Source organism: Coturnix japonica, chromosome 15 (genome assembly GCF_001577835.2).
Source record: "Coturnix japonica isolate 7356 chromosome 15, Coturnix japonica 2.1, whole genome shotgun sequence".
Classification (NCBI taxonomy): Eukaryota; Metazoa; Chordata; class Aves; order Galliformes; family Phasianidae; genus Coturnix; species Coturnix japonica.
The window spans coordinates 7442194-7459285 of record NC_029530.1 but is presented as its reverse complement, the minus strand read 5'-3'; the positions used below and the strand labels follow the sequence as shown (position 1 = coordinate 7459285).

Below are 17092 nucleotides of genomic sequence, written 5' to 3'. Positions count from 1 at the left end.
GGGTGTAAAAGCAGGGCTGGAAGGCAGATGCTTTTTTTTTCCTACAGGTACATAGGCAGGAGGAGACAGGCCAAGGACAGTGTTCCCCCTCTGATGAAAGGTAATGGGGAGCTGGCTTCCTCAGACACAGAAAAAGCTGAGGTACTCAATGAGTGCTTTGCCTCAGTCTTCACTGGTGGTCAGGCTTCTTGTGTCTGCCAGGACCCTGAGCCTCTAGGTGAGGGTGTGGGGAGTGGTTTCTGTCCCACTGTAACAGTGGATCAAATGTTTGATCTCCTAAAAAGGAGAAATCCACACAACCATTTAAGCTGTGCCAGTTAAGTATAAAACATACCCTCTAAAGATTTTCCAACGTTTTTCATAATAAACCAGTAGATAAATATACCTGCTACGTCACGTTACAGGGTTAACCATGACTTAAAACCTTTATTGAGAATGGCTTAATTACAAATAAAAATATATTTATGTATAAAATCCCTGCATGTAAAATACCCCCTCCTTTGCTATGGACAGCATGAAGGAAACAAAGTGATTGACTACACATTTTCAGAATGAATGTTTTGATGGATGATCTTCCCATGGAAAACAATATGCCACAAAATGCAGGTGTTCTGGACACTTGGCCAGTGAGTTTCTTTTTGACCTGATTTTGTGTCATTTAAGTAAGTCACCTTTTTGCTTCCCTCCTTCTTCTTCCTTGTATTTTCCTCTCTCATTACCATATTCTATTTGGCTATTAGAGATCCTGCTGTAGTAAGCGGAGCTCCCATTTCATCTGTATTAACATAAACAGCTTTGGTTCTGTACATTTCAGACCATTTACCATGCCCTTAAGTTCATGTTTTATATACAAGCTCAAGGTTCACATGTGGAAGCTAACGTCAGTTACACATCTTTTGTAAGAATTTATTTATCTATTTGCTAACCAAGCCTGCTCTAAAAAAATTAATTCTGTGGCAGTTCAATGCTACTCAATGGACTACCTGAAGGAAAACGCCTGGGTTAAGAAAGTAACTATTTTTATCAGCCTGTAATTTATATAGCTGTTAATTATTAACATAGTTAATACAATCCCTCTAAGCCAAACATTGTGAATTTGAACGTGGATATAAAATTTCCAAGACCGGTAGCCATCTGCTGACTAATGTCGGAGGGATCGTGTACTGTAGGATTTGTACTCTGATCATTTTCTGGGTTTCTGCTAATATAGTGGTTTTGCTGATCACAGATACATCCCAGTTTTCATTCATTTTGCATGGACAGCTGCCAGAATGTAATCCAGCTTCACCCTGATAAACAGGATAAGGTACACTGAGAGTTTCTTATTGTGTACACCTTGTTCAGAACTTCTCAAAGCATTTTACACTTACATTGCTGTTTTTTGGCTTCTGTACAAAGGAGTGCTTTTGATTTTACTATGCATACTTACTGCATGCTTTCCAGATAGTCTGCAGTAAACCAGCAATAGTAGAAGATAGTTTCTCTCAGAAATTTCCTCATGCTGAAAGTATTTCCCCCACTAAATAACAATATCCTTTTATTGTTATTCCACACAGTTCCAAAACCTGAACAGTTTCGTTCCTAAAGCCATGTCAGGAGATCTCTGCCTGAAGTGTAGAACAAAATGTTGCCAGAAATACACGAGTACTAACAATTTTACCTACCTGTCAGAAATTGTGATGGCCAAATCTGAAATAGGTGGCTATTTCTACACCTTTACAGTGCTCCCCAGCATGGTCACTAAACCCTGGTAATACATGACAGGATTATGAATGGACTACTAACAATTTCACTTGAAAATGTTTGAACAGAGCTCCCACTTAATCCAAATGCAGCTGCAGTATAAGTTTTTTGGTTTTTTTTTTTTGTTGTTGTTGTTACTGCAGCAAAAAGAAGCTTGTATTCACAGTATTCTTAATTAAGCTCTTCTGAGAAGCTAGCTAAATGAAAGCAAATAGGGAAGTTTGGCTCAAAATATGATTCAGCATTTTAGTTACAATCTAGTCTCTCTTGTTATTTAAAATTTACACACAAAACATGCACCGTTAGTGTGTGGATGATTTCTGTATTTGCTTCATAAACATATATTTAGATTGGGTGCATCAGATAATTGCACATATGGGTGCAATAATGTCTAGAGGATTTTGCAAAGTGCAATGAAGACTCCTAGGTCCAAATAAAATATCCTTACCTAAACGTTTGAGGTAATACAGAGCCCTAGACAGTCACCTAAAAATATTTAGCCAAAAGAGATGGAGTTTGCAGCACAAGGGAACAATCTCAGTAACTGCTATTCAAAACTGAATCCCATGTACTATAAATGCTAAAACTGTGCAAGGTGAATCTTGTGGGAAGCTTCCTTGAGTAAATGTTTCACTGTTGTAATACTGAGTGGCCAATAAGGCAATTCCATCATTTGAAGGTAAGGTGGTTTAACATCAGTATTTCTTTGTTTCATTAATTCCCTGCTGAACCTCAGATCCTTAGACTGAGGATGAAAATCAGCCCCTGCTTGAAAGAGAGTGAAACAGGTATTGTCTATTCTTTTTCTGCTTCTGTTTACCTAGACATACGTATCTATTACTGAGTGTTGAACTTGATAAATTTGGTGCTTTTTTTCCTCATGCATATCATTTGAAAATAAGCTCCAAGTGAACAGGCCTTAGGCCTGTATTTCAAAACTGCTGTCAAATGTGCAGTGTTAAAAATGAGGGGAAAAAAAACACAACTATGACATACATTGCAAAATCAGATATTTCATCCAGAATAAAAAGGTAAAGACAGCATTGCAATATAGTCCTATCAATGTCTATAAAACCTCCCTTGTTTAAGATCCCACTGCAGTTCAGGAGGAAGGTCTCTGCAGGGGGTGGCCTGAGACAAGCAGCCAGCTGCTGTGCAGGCTGCACCAGAAAGGACCAGAAGTAACAGCTGTGGGTGTCAGCTGTCTGTGTAGATGAACAGAATATCCTCATCTGTGCCGTAGCTTCTCCTGGCTTCTTCAAAGTTTCTGATGCTGGTGCAGCATGTCCCTATTTAAAAGAGGAGCAAAGTGTTAGTAAAAATTAAGATGCTTGCGAGGGGCTCTTATTCTGGGTCTAGCAGACTCTGCAGAGAAAGGTAACTAATATACTGACTAGATTTATCATCTTATGTTACAGCTTCACTCAGTGAAGTTTATCTTCTCATCTAAAAGACATTGCTCACAGAAGTAATGCTGTGAATAGGTATTAAATTGGTTATCTTGCTTTACTCAGCACAAAGGTACAGTTCAGCACCTCTCAAACCACTCTGAGTTTGCTAGAATGTGCATCTCAGCGTCTGAAGTAAATCACAGAACAAATGGCTGCACTAATTTAATGAGTGTAACAAAACCTATTCTGACAAACTGTTTAGTAATGCTTGAAATAAGCGCACGCTAAAATGGGAAGTCCCCATTAGTGTGGCTTTGCATTATGGAAATGTTAGTGATGAGGTGGCTGAGAATTCACCCAAAAAGAGCAAGCTACTCACGGTCAGCGTAGGCAGGGTTGTTGTAGTAAATACTCCCTGAGGCTGTATTGTAGCCACATAACACAATGAAATGGCCCTGGTAGTCAGGATTCCTGCAGAAGCACTTCTGTCCAATGGGTAGGAAGCAGCAATATTTGACAGGACTTGAGCAAAGGTCACACAGCAACAAGACTGCATTCACTAGAACAATGGCTACGTGACCTTGGGACAGGTGTTTTTGGATGTCTTGAACTGTTACTGTGCTGTGGGGGGAAAAAAAACAGACAGGTTTTCAATGATGTTAAAACCTCCAGGGTTTGCTACAGAGAAAGCCTGACCAAATTCAAGGCCTTTGGATCTCACTGCTGCGTTTAAAGTGCAGAGCAATAGCACTGAATTCTGCACTACTAAAAGTGTAATATCCGAATGTATCACATGTCTGGGATAAGAATATTAAACGAACTGGCAACTTAATAACTTGAGAGACTTGTGGGGAAATCTTAAGTGAAGTGTTCCATCCTGCCATTAGAACTTGACAGTTAAAGACTGTATACTAACTTAATTACACGCCCAAATTGCCTCTCTCCCTGACACAGAGGAGCTGGAGTTCTTTTGCAGCTGTGTTTCTATAGCACCTCCTACAGAGAAGAAGAATTAATGAACCATAACCTAAAATCTCATTTGTTAAAAACTGTCCTTCACTGTGTACTCCAGATGGATTAAAACTCATCTCTTTGATGTGTTTTAGATGTAGGGCTGTGTGTTACACATGACTGAACTTGTGCTTTTTAATCTTCCCACTGTTTCTTCTCCTGTTTGATGCCCCAAGCATCAGGTAGATATTCACTCTGTCCCTGCCTTATCAAGAACATGATCCTTAAAAGCAAGATGGACCAACTGTCCCTTCTCTGTTAGCTTCAGTTAACAGGTAGTACCATGCGGACTCTGTGCCATATAGACTGTGAAAAAGAACACTAGTAGTCTACTCCCGTCAGCATTTTCAAATCACTCTGTCATCATTATTGCTCCTCAGACTTCACTGTTAAGTCTTTACATCCATTCTTTCAAGACATTTAATAAAAAGACTAATTCACAGAAAGGCTGAAGGTCTCATTTCAGCCTATCTTTCACCAGTTCAGCTCAGTGACTAACATGGGATCCAGAGTCTCCAACAAGAGAGAAGAGAACAATAAGCTTACCACTTCTCCACCAGCACCTTGGAGGCTTTGGCTTGTGCAAAGAGCTGATTCACTCGATTTTCTTCTGTGTCAAAGTGCTTCCTGTAAAATGACTGGAGACAACAGAAGTTGTGAACTAGAATGGCGTTCACCTAAGGTAATCCACTTCACCATCTCTGCTAGCAAGGCCCTGCATTCATTGCTATTAAGATAAGAATTCTTGCTCTAATTTATCACTTTAATTTCATTCCTGGTCTCACTTATTGTAATTTCCAAGCAGTGGCTCTTCAGCTGGCAACATGAAGGAAGTCTCTCTGGTTTGTATTGGGCAGAAGGCTGTATCACAAAAGCTAATGCTGCTGTAAGTGCTCACTAGCAAACTTGGAAGAGGCCAAGCTCTCACGGACACGGAGGCTGAGCTGGTCTCTCACCTCTAGAGGTGGTTCCTCCAGGTCTGGGCTGTCATGGTGGTGGGGAATGTTGGAAGCTAGTACTGCTGCTGCCCAGGCTGTGCCTGTTCCATAGGCAGGTAGAGGGCTCCAGTCTCCAAGGATGTTAATAATCTGTAACTTTTCATGAACGCTACATGAAAACTTTAAAAAAACAAAACAAACAAAAAACTTTATATTATGAAATCAAAGATGTAAACAAAGATGGGAAGATATCTAGTTTCTGCTTTGGAACAGATCCATACCAGTTCGGGCAGCGGGCAAACCTTGTTTCTGGGAGCTATATCTAACTAGCAGTAAGACAGCAGAGGTATTTTAGCATGATGCATAGGGGGCCCTTTTAAAACTGCCTGTCATTTCCCAATAAATGAGAACACTAACCTGATTTTTGTAACCCTTGTCCACTCCAAGCGTCTGGGTGCAAAATTTATGCTTAACACCAAAGTGCCGCATTAGGTAGGCCAGGTCAATGGTCCAAATACTCTTTGTTAACCGGAGCTCTTGGATGGCTTTCTGAAATTCATCATTGTCCAAATGATCCAGGTACCTATGGTATTAGTAGAGGTAGGGGAAAGGAAGCACAGATCTTAGGAGAAGCACAGTATGTTCTGTAGCCCAAACCTCCACATCCATGGGACAGAAAAACTGATACAATGGGCTTGGCTAAGAAATAAGCATAAAACAACCCACAAATGAGCCACAAAGTTAAGGGAAGGAAGCAGAGAATACATAAATGGATTTATTTCTGACTTTTCTTATTGGAAATATACAGGTATCTCAACTGCTCTGTAGTACTAAATATATACAGGATGCTGGACAATAGGCAAGCTATACTGAGCAAGTATAGAACTATCTTGAAGGGCTTACAATCTACATATACAAGGTTAATAGAGCAAATGCAGAAAGCAGCAGTAAAGACTAAAGCCTGCTCCAAGCAACAGATGAATTTCAAAAGGAGGAACTGTAAAGGAAGTTGATAAATATTCAAAGGAAGCCTGCTTAGGCACTGATGACACAAAAGGCAGTAAGGGGGGAGATGAAGTCTGAAGAAAGCTTGGGACAGGTTGCAAAGGGATAGGGAAGGGCAGTTACAGAGTTCTGGAGGTCAAAACAAATGGAATTAAACGAAGAAAAAACAAATTGAGGAAGCAGGGCAAACAAGGTCAGATCTGCAAGGTGAGAATATTAATCTTGAATGCTGAGTTTTGGACAGACTGGTGTGGCAAAGAGGTTAAAGGGAATGAAGAGGCAGAGGTTACAGAAGTCAAGATGGGAATTACCAGCACACGGACTAACGTCTTGGCAGAAGGGATGGAGAGAAATGAAAATCTTCTCCTTCATATCTACTAAGTGGACATCTAAATAGGTATTTCTCCTGCACCTAACATGTTCCTCTGTGGAAGGAAAGAGGAGTTCAGAAGAACAGCTACAGGTTCACAAAAAAAAAAAGAAAAAAGAAACAAAAAAAAAGAAAAGAGATGGCAATATAGTGCACAGCTGTGATGTTGAAACAACTCCTGGAACAAAAACCATTCACCCCACAGGCTGGGGGCTCAGCAGGACAGAGGCAGTATACTCAGAAACTAGGATAAACCTATCCACTGCATAATGATATAGAAAGGAATTACGTGACTTGCTGTGGTAAATACCAGTTCTGAATTGTAACAACAGGAAAGAGGGATAATTTCTTATCAGCTTAAGCATACCAAACTGCTTAATTGTTAGCTCAGGGCTGATCAATCAGAACAGTTATTCAAAAGGTCTTAAGTTTGTCTTAGCTTGTAATTTCCCTTCTGGATTGCTGTGCTAGGCCCTGGAAGCAGTAATTCTCCAAGGTATTCAGGGATATGTGTTCTTGCTAAGCAAAATTCACAGCTGCTCCAATACACCTCATGTCCCTGCACATTGCTTCCTGATACCCTCTCCCATGGGTTGGGATTTCCCACCCTTCCAATGAAAACAGCACTTACTGTAGCACCATCCTGGAGCAGGCCAGCCCGCAGTCCCAGTGGTACAGCTGCTGAATGATGGGCACTTTCAGCTGCACACATTCACCTGCAGTGAAAACACCCCGTGTGAGTAAAATGTAAAAGCTGTCAGTCGTTATATGGGAATGTTTTTCTGTACTTCACCATTCCAATTCAGCTTGTTCTCAGCTCTGTATTCTGTGCCAACAAAAAGTCATAGGTCAAATGGGTAAAAAACAGACACAACCAGGATCTCTAGGCAGTGATTTCTTACAAGCCCTATGGATTTCAGCCTCTTCTACTGCCATGTCTTTTTGTGAGTAATTTTTTAAGGTAAGACAGCTCACAAATGACACCATCTGTAAAAGGGCCAAAGAAGAGAGACAAAACCCAATCTATATCAAGAAAATCTGCAATATCAGTAATTCATCCTTTGTTATTTCTTTACAGGCAGTAGTAGTGGTTTCAGTTTCAGCAAAGCCCAGATTGCTTGATGGACTGAAGTGCTTCCGCTTGGCATTGTAACTTCAAAGACAATCCAAGTGAGTTAATCATAAAAGGCTTTTCTTAATGACTTTACCTTCGATCTGGTACAGACCCTTGGAAACCTTTGCTAACACAGAGTCAGCTCTGCTTTCAGATGGGGATAAAAAGCATTCAGCATCCTGGGGGCTGCTGCAGTTTCAACACAGCTTTATATGTAAAACTTTATGGACAATGTCTTGCAGTTTTAAACTGTTTTCTCACTGAGTTACGGCTTATTGCAGCAACAACGCGGTGCACTTTCTCAATCACGTCACTGGGTTTAATCATAACTTTGAAAGCTGGCACACACCCATTGGTGTACTCAGTGTTTGTTAGCAATGTTGATTATACTTTAGAAGGACAAACAGCCCCTCAAATCCCGCTTGAAGGAAGTAATGTAAGCATTGGCGGTGTGTTATGAGCTGTGTTATGAGCAGGTCCATTCTCTGTTACCATCCAGGGCCTTCTAACACCACAACTCACTGTGGATGTCCCTGTTCTCCATACACTATGACTTCAAAGGTAACAACCAGGCCCAGCGCTGCCCGCTTCTCATCCCCACCCCCAACAGAGCTGTCACGGCCCGACCCGCGGCTGTAAACAAGGCGGAGCACTCTCAGCTCCACCAAGTGCTTGACAGGCCGCCCCCGATCCGAGGCCCCGGAGCTGTCACTGACCTGCCTGCGGAGGGGGCTCCCCCGGCTCCCGGGGGCTCCTCATGACGGCGGCCGCCCGCTCACTACCCGCCCCGCCGGACTTAGGGCCGCGCCATGCCCTGCTGCGGCGACGGCTCCTCCCGGCTGCGGAGGGGGCGGACCCCGAAGCGGCTGCTCGGAGCTGGGAGGGAGGGAGCTGCCTTCGGGAGGAACAAAAGTGCAGCGGAACCATCGTGATAAGGCAGCGAGACCCTGAGGGACAGGAGCAGTAGCAGGATCCGCTCCTGTGCCCTTCCGATTCCGGGGCTCTGTGCACGGCGGGAAGGCGGCGGCCATTAGGGTGGTTGGTGGGAGGTGAGTGTCGGTGGGGGTTTGTTATAGGGTCGGTTTGTTATGGGGTGGGTCTGTTGTGGGGGTTTGTTATGTGCCTGCAGCTTCGTAGGGCGGCAGATGTGGGCTGAGAGGGTGGGCTGCCCTCAGCCTTGGGCCGGGCCTTGGGATAGGCGTGTATTGCCAAAGCACTGAGGCCTTTGTTCAATGGAGCAAATCGGCTCCTGTAGGCAAAGCCGAACTGCAGAACGACTGGGAGTTTGTTTCCTTTATTCACTTCTATGTTGTGCTCTCTGTCCCAGGAGTAGAGCCGCAGTGTTGCAGCCATGTCCATCGGGGTGCCCATTAAAGTCCTGCACGAGGCAGAGGGCCACATTGTGACCTGCGAGACCAACACTGGGGAGGTGTATCGTGGGAAGCTCATTGAGGCTGAGGACAACATGAATTGCCAGGTAAAAGAAGTTTATCTCATCTGTTTGGAAGTGGTTGCACTCAGCAGACTGACAGCGGGATTTAAAGACCTTTTACTTTTAGTCTTAGGATAAATAAAGCCCTTTTACTCTGTGCACTTACAGTAATGAAGTGAATTCCAGATTACTGAGCACACCAAATTGCTCAGAATTGGGATTTCCTGTTCCTGGTTCCTCTGTGAGCACCTTCTCTTCAGCAGTTCTTTGTTTATTGCCTGTTGATAATAAATAAACTCTAATTTATGAGCTTAGAGCTGTGCTTAATGCAGAGGACTTTAAGGCATTGCAATAGCCTTAATTTTGATAACTTCATGCAAGTTGTAGTTGAAATAAAAATGTCCTTAATAGCTGGGACCAGTAAAACTTTATTTAAACTATCTGAATAAGAAAACAAAACTAATAAAACTAATTAAGCAAGTGGGGAGGAGGGGAAAATAGTGAGTTTGCTTAAATTTTAGCAAGCTTTAAGACTGTGTTTAAATGGTTATAGATGCCTTATATAACAATAACAGTTGAAGGCTGTATGCTTGATAGGGCTTTGAGTTTATTACTTGAATCTTGGCTATATATATATTCCATGAGCAGGAGTAGTGGGAGTACAAAACTATGTTTAAGGCCACTTAAAACAAACTGTGTTTGAGACCACTGTCTGATCTTTACTTTCCAGATGTCCAACATAACAGTGACATACAGGGATGGGCGAGTGGCGCAGCTTGAGCAGGTGTACAGAGGCAGCAAGATACGGTTTCTCATTTTACCAGATATGCTGAAGAACGCTCCTATGCTAAAGAGCATGAAGAATAAGAACCAGGGCTCTGGAGCTGGCCGAGGAAAAGCAGCTATTCTCAAAGCTCAGGGTGGGTACAGTGTGTTTGTGGTCTGGTGTTCCCTCTTTACCTTCCTGTTTTGCTGTACAGAAACTGAGATGTTTTCATCCCTAACACTAAGCAAAGATGAGCTGTAAGAAGCTGAATGAGTGACAGCAGTCAAAACTCAGACTGATGCACAATACTGATACTGCAGATAGTTCAGGAACAGTAAGTGGCCTTGCTAGAGTTAGGTAAAACTTCACCTTTGGTTTTCTGTAAATGTGGTTGCTGCCTGTTTGGATTACCCAAAGTATGATGATCTAAGTATTCTTAAGCTTAAAAAATATATATTTATATATATATTTATATATATATATATATATATTTATACATACATATATATATACACACACACACACATATACGTACACTTGGTTGATACTTTAAGTTTTTTAAATGAGTAACTGTTAGCCATTCTGCAGTTCATCCTCTTTAATACCTTTTTTGTGTGAACAGTCTCGTTATAACAAGATCAAGAAATAATCATGGGCTCTGAAGCCCTTGGTTAACTCTACCAAATGCAGTAAGGATGTGTGGGGGAGTAACATCTGACAAAATATAGCGAGTTCTGTCACGCTGTATGAAGAGCAGGAGGTCTTAAATCTCTCTGGCTACAGATTCACACAATTTAAAGTAGGAACAATGGTGTGTTACTATTTCATTGCTCTTAATGCATACTCTGTTATGAATAGCAAAGCTGTGTAGTTGTTAGTTACAGTTGTTTTCACAGAAAACTTCTATTTACTTTTATCACTTCCCAGGCCTCATACTGTAGCTTAACTTCTGTGCTTCTAAGGAAGAGACTGAGAGTTATTGATGTTTGGTTTGTCACTTGTTGAGATAAATGTGTTGCATCAAATTCATGTCATCCCTGATGTTTTCTTTCTTCAGTGGCTGCAAGAGGAAGAGGCCGTGGTATGGGTCGTGGCAACATCTTCCAGAAGCGAAGATAATTTTGGTCTTGACCAAAATGCTTTTTTTTTATTATTATTATTAAAGGGGCTCTTAACTTGTCTACATATATGTTGGTAACTTCTGTTTAATAAATGTTTCTGACAAAACCCTGTCTGCTGTTATATGACAGAGCTCCTCTTAGGCACAATAGAGTTCTGGCTTCTTTCTGTAGCTGGCAAATACGTTGGAGGTGGATTTCAAAGTGCGTTGTCTAGAAAACAGTGGACATGGATTTGATTTCTTTGTACTTTTGTGTGATGCATTGAGTTTCAAAGATCATCTTGCTTCCTTTTTGTTCAATACTGCTGTAATTTACCCTCTAAAGAGTTAGAAGTTATTCTTCATGAAGAATTTTTAATGTTGTTTTAAGGTTGTGTTATCACCTGCATTTACAGAGCAAACAGTCAAACTGAGGTAGCTCCTAGAGAAGCTTCGTATGGATCTATAATAAATACAGGTCCACCTTCGAAGCTGTACATTGAGTTTGTATTTCTTATTTCTCTCTTTGGATGCGGCGAAAACTTTTCATTAGGAGCACACAGCTGATAGTAGACAGACCATTTTAGCCTGGGTTTGTACTTGCCTGAGGTGATTTGATTCTGACTGTATTGGCAGTTACTTGTTTTTTACTGTTGCCTGGGCAGAGAAGCCTGAATATGGAAGAAAAGAAATAATTTTCAAGCATTGATTTGAAGTGTTTCTTATGAATCTAAATGATGTCTAGGAAAAGTCACAGAAATGATTATCCATTATGTAGGCTGACTTTTTGAACAGGACTTAGGCCTGACTTTAGCTTTTGCTAACATCTATACACGATCACGTAGTTCATAAGCTTATCTATAGGAGGCCAAGTTTAGTTGTAGCTTTAGCTTATTTTTGCTTCAAGTACAATGTAGTTATCTTAATTAATGGTTGAAATGTTTCAATTGGTCTCTCCTGTACCTAATTGTACACTTGCATACAGTCATCAGTCTATACATGTATGAATGAAACCTGCTTTTCTGCTCTGCTGTGTAAAGACCCCCTTTGTGCAGACATGGAAGTTGAACTAATGTACTCACTTGTTGAATTGTCTGTAAATAAAGCAGTGTTTGATAAGCAGGGTTTTCTAGTGAACTGTGCTTTTGGGGGGGGGAGGGGTGTATCAGTGTTCCTAAATACTTGCATTAGAAACATCTGTCAAATATGTTTGTGGTGTGCTTGGGCTTAATTATAGAGATGTTACTGCCTTCTTGTGCCTAGATGAGGAACCTGTCCAAAGGACAAGATGGTTTTCACAAAAAAACTGCTTTACTCATTGCATTTGAGTTACATTTATATTCAAGGGAGCACCTGAAGGGATTTGGTAGTGATGTGTTTCACTTGTGGAAATGTGTTCCTAGAGTCTGCAGCCACTCAGAAGAGAACCCTGGCTTACACCAGCTGATCAGTCTGTTACTGTAAGTACTGGCAGGTAAAACTGCAGCGCTCTATCTGCAGCCTTTCTAATAACCAGTTGAAAGAGGTGTTTGTGGAACTCAATCAGCTTAGTTCCAGCTCTTACGTGGGTGAGAGGACATCTGTTATTTTCACAGGATTTCCTTCCTGTGCCTACGTAAATGCTACTCAATTTTGCAAGACTGTTGTAAGAAGGATAATCTGAATATTGAAGCTGGAGCCCATGATGAATTTTCTTTTACTAAGCTGATGGTTTTGTTATTTGTTTAAACACAAAAGAATTCCATCCTATCGTTGTGCCAGAAGCTTCATTGTAAAAATGTAACTGCCTGCTAGCGGTAGTCCTAATTAACACTTGGGATCTCTGGAAATGAGTTGGTAGGTAAGACTGGGTGTGTTCTGTTGCCAGCCACTACCTTCACTTGCCTCAGGTATCACGATCTGGCAACATCCTTTTCACTAGCAGGTAGGATTACACCTACATGCCTCCTTCTTGTTGTCTTAATTGGTTTTTATCCCTTTTAATACATCAAATTTGTGTTGCTAATCTAATTAGAGATTTTTTTTCTCCAGCAGTGTCACTTTTTTGTCAACAAGTGAAATGGGGATGGCACAGTATGATATTACAGTATGATATTTTCTATATAACTTTAGGCAAATATCTTCAAGATTTTATTGGATGCTTCCTTGGCAGCAGGAACTGCCTTTTCTTCCCAAAGCAAACACCTGATAATAATCTGAGATTGATTAGTGCCACAATAAATTGCCATGAGTATAACCTAGTGTAGGTTGAGGTGTGCTTCTGTTCTCTCCATTGAGATTCCTTCTCTTCCCTGTGTGTGTGATCTGACCTTCAGCAGCACTGAGGGTGGGGGCAGCCAAGGATTTCAGTAGGAAATAGGAACCCTCTGCAGTAGGTTTAACTGACAGAACAAGCTCTGTAGTGTATCTGCCTGAAGATCCTCTTATCAGAATTTATCACATATATCTGTGGCCATCCAGTGAACACACAAGACTTTTCTCCCCCCTCCCCTCCCATCACTAGTACTGCCTTAGCTTTCAATCAGTACTTTAAACACTTAACAGCTCTAGTCCACATCAGTGTTGAAGAAGATATTGGATTTTGCATAAACAAAAGCCTTTGTATTATAAAATCGGGTTGAGGCTGTGTCTGGGATGAAATGCTCGCATTCTTCAGGAAGATACTGGGAATTAATGTTAAAATGTTTGAAGTTTTGTACTGGTAGAAGCAAAATCCAAAACAAGGCATCACTTGGCAACATCTTATTGATGTCACTGCTGAAAATTTGACTACATTAACAGATATGCTTGATTGTTACAGGCTGCTCTGAGGATCGTGTGTGTTCTTACACTGTGCTAAATCCATATTTCATACTAACAAATGATGTTTCATCCACTAGGTGGCTCTATTGCTAATGAAATATGGCAAACCAGAACCCTCTGGAAGGATAAAATGTGATGAATGTAACTTCTGGTGTAAACTCCATCAGCACGATGCTCTTAAGAACTCTAGCATGAAAATACTGAGCATATTTTCCTTTCTCTTCAGTGCTGCCCCGAGTGCTGTCTTCATAGTCACCCAGGTTATTTTGGTTTGGTACTGTGTGTTTCCCTCGCACTTGGCTAACTAGGTATGTGCACTTCAGTAGGTGCTACAGAGTCCTGTTCTTCAGCAATTCAAGTAATCTGTTTCTCTGGGATGGTGGATGCTGGGGATAGATAGAGACTACTGAGCTGAGGCCTTGACATGAATTTATCCCTTTGATTTAATCAGTGTAGATAGCTTTGAACTACTAAGTGGGGCAGAGAAGCTGCACTGCTGTCAGGTTGAAGTTCACCTGTTATTCCCAAATGAAAATTGAAGTTGTACTCCTTACAAAAACTGAGAACACTGATAACAGCAGTAAAGAATTAAGTGGTGAAGAGTCAAGTGGAGAAGGTAATCGTTTGAAGAAGTAGCTTTGCACAGAACTGTGTGACTTTTCCTCACTCACCAGATGCTTTCATCCCTTACGTGTGTCCTTCTGCACATTTTCACCTGGTCCTGTAATAATGTTTTCTTATAGCATCCAGAACACCGTGGAGGTAAATGAATAGGGAAATGCTGCCCTGCTCCACTCATTCTAGCTGTTCTTCAAAGACTAGAATTATTTAACTCCATGTGGAGACTAGTGTTCTATATGACCAGGAAGTTTGTGGTTTTTTTTTTTTACTCCCCCTAATTTAGACTTTTAGTGGGAAAAGTATTTGGGTTTTTGTGTGTGAATCAGTTGTTCCTATTAGGCTATTATTCCTGGCACGGGGCTAGTCATTGCATAAGCAAACATTGTGCAGTCCCCTGCTGCTCAGCGGAGACTGTCAAATAGGAGCCTATGAAAAGTGGAGGTCTTCCAGCATCATTAATTCAGGGGAGAGTGTTGTAGCCCTGGCAAAGAAACACACTGCATCCAGAAGATGTGTAGTTATGCTGGGAGAAATGAAAAGAATAGCAGAAAAAAAGCACTGTTGTTGAAGGGTTTTGTTAGTTGTTTGGTTGGTGTTTTTTTGCCTGGAGACTGAAAATCTATTTTCTGGTAGGGGGTTTGCTCTGTTTCCAGTTCAGTATAGTGATGTTACTATGTCCACTCCAGAGCAAACCGCTGCTTGTGTGGCAAAACTGCTCACAGTTTATCCCACAGTGCCTAAGATGTTGATAGAGAGTGGAACAGAGCAGTTAGAATGAATATCAACAGTGCTGGGCTACAAGGAGAGGCAAAGGGAATGCTTGAATCTATGGAGAGGTGGTGTGGTTTGTGAAAGTGGCCCTTCGGCTTTTCATGGCACAGTGAAGTGCCTGACCACACACAGGCTTTCATGTTGTTATGCTGTTTTTGTTGTTGTTTGGTTGGTGCTATTTTTATGCAAAACTGTTACTGGCAATAAAGAGATTGTCACCTTGCATTTCACAAGGGGAGGTGGAGATAGAACCACAGAGAGGTTCAGTGTCCCTGGATCTCAGGGACAAATCTGTGGAATCTTCAATCTGTGGAAGCTCAGTGAATGCTCCGACTGCTGGATTATCTCTACAAGGTGCATCTCCAGAACCCTGATGCAGAAGTGATGGTCTCTGAACACTGTTGCATCGGTCTGCTGTTGAACTGTAAGCTGCTTCCTAATGCTTGTTGGATTTGACACTTCTCAGGATATTCAGGTTCCTCTGCCTGTATTCTGAAGGTTTATAGGTAAGTTGCTTGTCAAGACAACCATATTTCTTGCCTTGCAAGGTAGATAAATCACAGATCAAATATACTTGGATACTGTGCTCAGAGCACCTTGCAGCTTACTTTGTCCAGGTACAAAGATGATGATTACAGGATTATCCTTATTCATAACCCTATTTTCAAGTGACTTAGTTCTGTTTTCAGGGGGGTGAAGCCTCTTTCTCCACTCCACCTGACAGAAGAGAACAGTCCTCAGCAACAGAAATGTGCATTGGGTCTGTTTTCCTATTTTGAATATGTTGAGTGCAGTTAACATCTGTAATAGGCCAGGAAACGATTTGTGGTTTCTAGTTGGAGCCATCAGGGCTGTGTATTTGGGCTTTTTGAGGAGAGGGGAGATCTGGGGGGGCTGGCAGTGCTGCTGGCCCTCAGGAGACACACTGTGCAGCTGAGAATGTGATAATTCAACAGTTCATGTGGTGGCATTTTAAGTTACTCACTGATGTTTTTACAGCCCTCTAAAATCAGAAGTAGAAGGCAAGATGAATAGGGTTTTGTTTTTGGTTTTTTTTCCCTCTGACTTCATCCACCTGAGGGACAGAGTGAACTGTGGAGACTTTGACTCTTCTGTAACTAAAAAAGGCATTGCTGTTTTCTGCTTCACAATCGAATAAGCTCTAAGTCTCAAATATCTCTAAAATAGCTCTACAGCTGGCTTTTGTTTTTTTTCTCCCTTCACAGAGCATAGTTATCAGCCAATATCAAACCTCTTTGAAAAGCACAGTAAAAAGCTGCTCCTCAGAGGTCCCTCCAGAGCCAGGGAGGAGTGCATCATCTTGGCTGCTGCCCTCACCTTTTGCTTTTGAGGACAGCTTGGCTGCTGCTCTGTGGTTTGGGGAAAGCATGAGTGAATGCACGTAAAGGAAATGCTGCTTTCTCCTTTTCTCTGGGTATTCATTAGGATGAGCTCTCTTTGTTTTGCCTTTTTGCTACGAACTTTTTCTAGTTAATAAGCCACATTTGACACAAAGTAAGTGGGTGAAGCTCTAGGGAGCTCATTAGAGTTTTTCATGTCAGAATTTGACTGCAAATACACAAAGTCTAATCCTAACCCTAGACTGAGATTTGTGTCTCAGGATGTGCTGAAGCCTCTGGCTAGGGCTGTGTGCAGGGAGCGTTCTGGCAGCTCTCACTTCTTACTTTGCTTTCAGTGTTTCCATTGCTTCTTTTTCAGACACAGCCAGCCCTACCCCTGTGCTGATGCTGAAATTAGAATAGCAAAACACCTACCCTGTTCTCTGCAGTGGGTCAGTGTGTGCGTGAGCCCTGGGTTCAGGGACAGGGAGGAATAATCCTCACTAAGTGCAGGTGTCTGGTGGTGGACAGAATGATCTATTTCTAAAGCCAAATGCTGAATGCTCTTATGCTTGCTTTCATGAGAGGAAACAGTGTGAACTTTGGTAACGTTGTCAGCAACAGTCTACTAAGGAGCCTGTCAGTCTTCTCAAAGAGTGCAAACTCCATTACTGTCTGATAACTCATAT

General features: G+C 41.7%; 2 protein-coding genes across 4 annotated transcripts; one reads left to right on the top strand and one right to left on the bottom strand.

Annotated features, from left to right (window-relative positions):
* Nucleotides 1-398: 398 nt before the first annotated feature.
* Nucleotides 399-8522, bottom strand: GUCD1 (guanylyl cyclase domain containing 1). 3 transcript variants are annotated; one of them, XM_015878310.2, is made up of 7 exons: nucleotides 8289-8522; nucleotides 7090-7174; nucleotides 5501-5666; nucleotides 5102-5263; nucleotides 4692-4783; nucleotides 3514-3755; nucleotides 399-3032 (listed from the first exon to the last, which is right to left on the bottom strand). In XM_015878310.2, the coding sequence occupies exons 1-7, from the start codon at nucleotides 8497-8499 to the stop codon at nucleotides 2941-2943; spliced, it is 1050 nt and encodes a 349-aa protein (XP_015733796.1). In that variant the 5' UTR covers nucleotides 8500-8522; the 3' UTR covers nucleotides 399-2940. The 3 variants fall into 3 exon arrangements, with proteins under 3 accessions (XP_015733796.1, XP_015733797.1, XP_015733798.1); XM_015878311.2 differs by having other exon boundaries at nucleotides 5102-5239; XM_015878312.2 differs by lacking the exon at nucleotides 5102-5263.
* Nucleotides 8505-11989, top strand: SNRPD3 (small nuclear ribonucleoprotein D3 polypeptide). Its single transcript, XM_015878313.2, has 4 exons — nucleotides 8505-8621; nucleotides 8900-9049; nucleotides 9735-9924; nucleotides 10828-11989. The coding sequence occupies exons 2-4, from the start codon at nucleotides 8924-8926 to the stop codon at nucleotides 10887-10889; spliced, it is 378 nt and encodes a 125-aa protein (XP_015733799.1). The 5' UTR covers nucleotides 8505-8621; nucleotides 8900-8923; the 3' UTR covers nucleotides 10890-11989.
* Nucleotides 11990-17092: the final 5103 nt, after the last annotated feature.

Excerpts from the sequence above, each read along its gene's own strand:
- SNRPD3 (XM_015878313.2), top strand. The coding sequence starts at position 8,924 with ATGTCCATCGGGGTGCCCATTAAAGTCCTGCACGAGGCAGAGGGCCAC. Across the intron at positions 9,050-9,734 it reads AGGACAACATGAATTGCCAG|ATGTCCAACATAACAGTGAC; the intron begins GTAAAAGAAGTT and ends TTTACTTTCCAG. Across the intron at positions 9,925-10,827 it reads AGCTATTCTCAAAGCTCAGG|TGGCTGCAAGAGGAAGAGGC; the intron begins GTGGGTACAGTG and ends TTCTTTCTTCAG.
- GUCD1 (XM_015878310.2), bottom strand. The coding sequence starts at position 8,499 with ATGGTTCCGCTGCACTTTTGTTCCTCCCGAAGGCAGCTCCCTCCCTCC. Across the intron at positions 7,175-8,288 it reads GGAGCCCCCTCCGCAGGCAG|GTGAATGTGTGCAGCTGAAA; the intron begins GTCAGTGACAGC and ends TTTTCACTGCAG. Across the intron at positions 5,667-7,089 it reads TGCTCCAGGATGGTGCTACA|GTACCTGGATCATTTGGACA; the intron begins GTAAGTGCTGTT and ends CTAATACCATAG.